Below are 3319 nucleotides of genomic sequence, written 5' to 3' on the forward strand. Positions count from 1 at the left end.
GACAAAACTTTCCTTCCAAATATTTAACACTGCTCATACTCAAAGTACATGCCAGTGAGCATTACAAAAATGAAAATTTAACACTATGGGTCCTTACATCAGTGAACATTGTCGAACTGAACCAATGAAAATTTGCAAAACAATAAAAAAAAAATGTAGAGAGACAAAGAGAATGCAAACATTTAAATTTTATCATCCTTTTGCAACATAAAAGTTGAGAACTATTCTTTCGGGACATATTTAAAGGCCTGGGAAATGCATGTAACCTTTAAATATTACACTATAAATAAGCCAATGGCGAGTGTAGAAAACATTATTCCTTATGTTTTCTTTTCTTTGATTTTCTTTCATGAGAATGATCTGGGGACATAGAGGAAATGTCAGTGCTGTGACCATGTGAAACCTCAGACACAACAGATTTGGACTTAGTTCTAGACACGTGGCTTCTTTTTGAAATACTTGATGGCTCACCAACTTCAGATAAAGAGCTTTTCTGTCTGCTACCTTTTGATGAAGCTGCATGTCCACCACTTTGCATAGGGAAATACCGAGATGAAGTTGTCACTGTGAGTCCAGAAGAATTTCGATGGACGTGTCTTTTATTGGTTGAATTGAGCTTTTCAAGTTCTTTAGGATCAGGGTAATGGACAGTGGAAACTCTCATCGAAATCTTTCCTGCAGTAAAGCAAAAGAAAACATTTATCTTGGTGCTCGAACTAAAAGAAATAAAACTAAAAAACTATAAGCATTAAAACTACCTACTATTATTACTTCTATTACAACCAACTAACTATAAGCATTAAAATCCAATACAATATAAACGGGAGAAAAACCAATAATGAAAGTGAGATCCAAGTCGTGAATCCAAAACACATTCTGAAAAACATTGCCAAAGAAAAAAAACATACTGGTTAAGTTCACAAGTAAAGAAGTACTCATTTGCTACTCACAATATAACTTCCAATATACATTACTTTTGGAGTCATACATATACTTTTTTTAATAAAAACAACATTGACAGAATAAATTAAACAAAAAAAAAATTAAACATCTGAACAAAGGTTTCCTGGTGCACATAAGCACAGAAACCATATTTGAAATCCATGAAAATTACAAGTAGATATTGAATTGGAGAATGGGATAATTCGCCATTTTGACAGAGATAAGGGTCAACTTATAGATGTTTTTCAAAAGCTACTAAAAGTAGCTTCTTAAAAATAATGAGCAACAAGACATTTTTCAGATTCTGATTTTTTAAAGGCTAAACACACCAAATTTTTTTAAAAGTGATCTAAAAAACTGAAGCAAATGAGCTCTTACTCTGACAACTCGTCAACCTAGACTATATTAAACACAAAAAACATATATGTAGGCACTATCTTTTGGAAGTTGCAGCAAGTATGTCCAACACCATTGTGAAAAGCTATGTACTCAGTCTACTCTTGGTGCAAACCTATTTTTATAAAAATATTCATTAAACCTAATTTTGCAAAATTAGCCCTTGCCCCATTTTACATTCCTTATGACTTGAAATTCTACCTCAAATAATAATAACAATAAAGCTCTCTCTTAGAGCTAGAATATTTCTCAAAGAACTCTTGCATTGAACATGAAATGCACAAACAACATAAAGATTGATTAAGACTGCTATGCTGACATCACTTTTACCTTGCTGTAGTTGTCATCCTTCATATATGAGTAACATAAAATATTGATGCTTACCTATTTTTGGTTCAGTAGAGGAAACAAAACCCGTTTCGTCTGGCTCTTGAGCAGTAAAGCTTACAAAATGATATACTTTACCTGCCAACATAACATGAAAATTAAGGCACTTGCAAAAAATCATATTCATATCACAAAAAAATGCTATTATGAATATCAAGAAGCAGAAATTGGAGAGAACAGAGCATTGATGATGTCACAGCTGATCACTTTATTTACCTGATGAACCCTCGAAGTTGGCTAGTTTACCATTATTCTGAAGTGTGAGAAACAATTTTTGCCCATGTATGTCAGATAAAAAATCCTGACCAACAAATTACACACATCAAGTGAGACAATGATGGCAGTGATCAACATAAAATCAAGCAGAGGCTCTTCCACCATCTAAATCCTAAATGGAAGAAAACACCGGCAATCCCAATACAGATACCAGCTCATTTGAATGGAATGAAACCTCTCATAATTATAGAAATTGATCAATTTTAAGAGGGAAAACACATTAGCAAATGGAAAGAGGTATTACACAGGGATGAATTTTTCCACTCCTTAATGAGATCTTACACAACAAAAATGAACATGAAACATGTACGCAAAAAGATTCTACCAAAAGAAAAAATAAGCTTAGTAGAGAGGATTGACCAAAAAGAAGTTAATTGTTTGATACCATGACTGAAGTCAACAAGCAAAGGGGTATCCAAACAAGTACTATATTTTTAAACAAAATGCTTGACATCCCACTTGATTTTTCACTTTTGTAATGATGATGATATCAATCTTTTATGATTTTATTTTTCTTTCATTTAGATGGCATCGGTTGGTGGGATTCAGTTCAAAAGAAATAAGCAAACCATAAGCATAAAGACAAACTTACATTGGAGAAAGGCAGCTTAAGAAGCAAAAGCTCGGTTGAGTCAGTCAAGTTAATGAGTGCTTCGTTGCTGTCTTCCACATATTCTGCTTATGTTAATGTAAGCAAAAACTTACATTGGTTGTGGTGTAAGTTGATATACTTATGTTATTTACCTTTTTAAGATCATTGAATGTCTTATTGAGGTGTTTGTTAAGGTTGTAAGCCATGTGGAGGTGTTATGTTGTGTGATTTCCATGTGGATTGGTAGTATAGTTGTTGCTACTTCTATACTTGATATGTTTTGTTCTTTGAATACTATCTTAACTTTACATATTTTTTTTGTAATTGAATTGTGATGATCATATTTATATAGGAATAGGATAGGTACTAAAATACTAGTATATATATATACACTTTACAATTTTTAAATGATAATCATCCTTTAAAAAAAAAATCATATCTCTTAAAAGTTAAAGAAAATAAGCTCCAACTTGTAAAAGCTTTCTATATGTTCTGGATGATCATGAGTGCATGGAATATATGATTCTAACGGATATTTAACATTTTTTTTATATTATTGTTTATGATGTACGAATGTGATATGTGTATCAAATTCGATATATCATATTCAATACGTAATATGTCAAATTTTGAAAATATAAGATACGATATTTTTAGAATACATATTAAAAAAAATTAAATTAATATATATATAAAATTGTAATTGTAAATAAATATTATTTAAAA

The 3319-nt window shown here is 31.2% G+C and overlaps 1 protein-coding gene across 1 annotated transcript; it reads right to left on the reverse strand.

Annotated features, from left to right (window-relative positions):
* Positions 1 to 214: 214 nt before the first annotated feature.
* Positions 215 to 2799, reverse strand: LOC109815431 (uncharacterized). The gene is made up of 5 exons (XM_029274786.2): positions 2733 to 2799; positions 2594 to 2676; positions 1942 to 2026; positions 1723 to 1803; positions 215 to 675 (listed from the first exon to the last, which is right to left on the reverse strand). Exons 1-5 carry the CDS (start codon positions 2797 to 2799, stop codon positions 314 to 316), a joined length of 678 nt encoding a protein of 225 aa, XP_029130619.2. The 3' UTR covers positions 215 to 313.
* Between the last annotated feature and the right edge of the window lie 520 nt (positions 2800 to 3319).

This window comes from Cajanus cajan, chromosome 2 (genome assembly GCF_000230855.2).
Source record: "Cajanus cajan strain Asha chromosome 2, NIPB_CcT2T_4, whole genome shotgun sequence".
NCBI classification, from domain to species: domain Eukaryota; kingdom Viridiplantae; phylum Streptophyta; class Magnoliopsida; order Fabales; family Fabaceae; genus Cajanus; species Cajanus cajan.

Bases quoted from the DNA above. Each gene is read 5' to 3' on its own strand.
- LOC109815431 (XM_029274786.2), bottom strand. From the start codon at position 2,799: ATGGCTTACAACCTTAACAAACACCTCAATAAGACATTCAATGATCTT. The intron at 2,027-2,593 runs GTAAGTTTGTCT...TTTGTTGGTCAG, and splicing joins TTAAGCTGCCTTTCTCCAAT to GATTTTTTATCTGACATACA. The intron at 1,804-1,941 runs GTAAATAAAGTG...TTATGTTGGCAG, and splicing joins CAACTTCGAGGGTTCATCAG to GTAAAGTATATCATTTTGTA.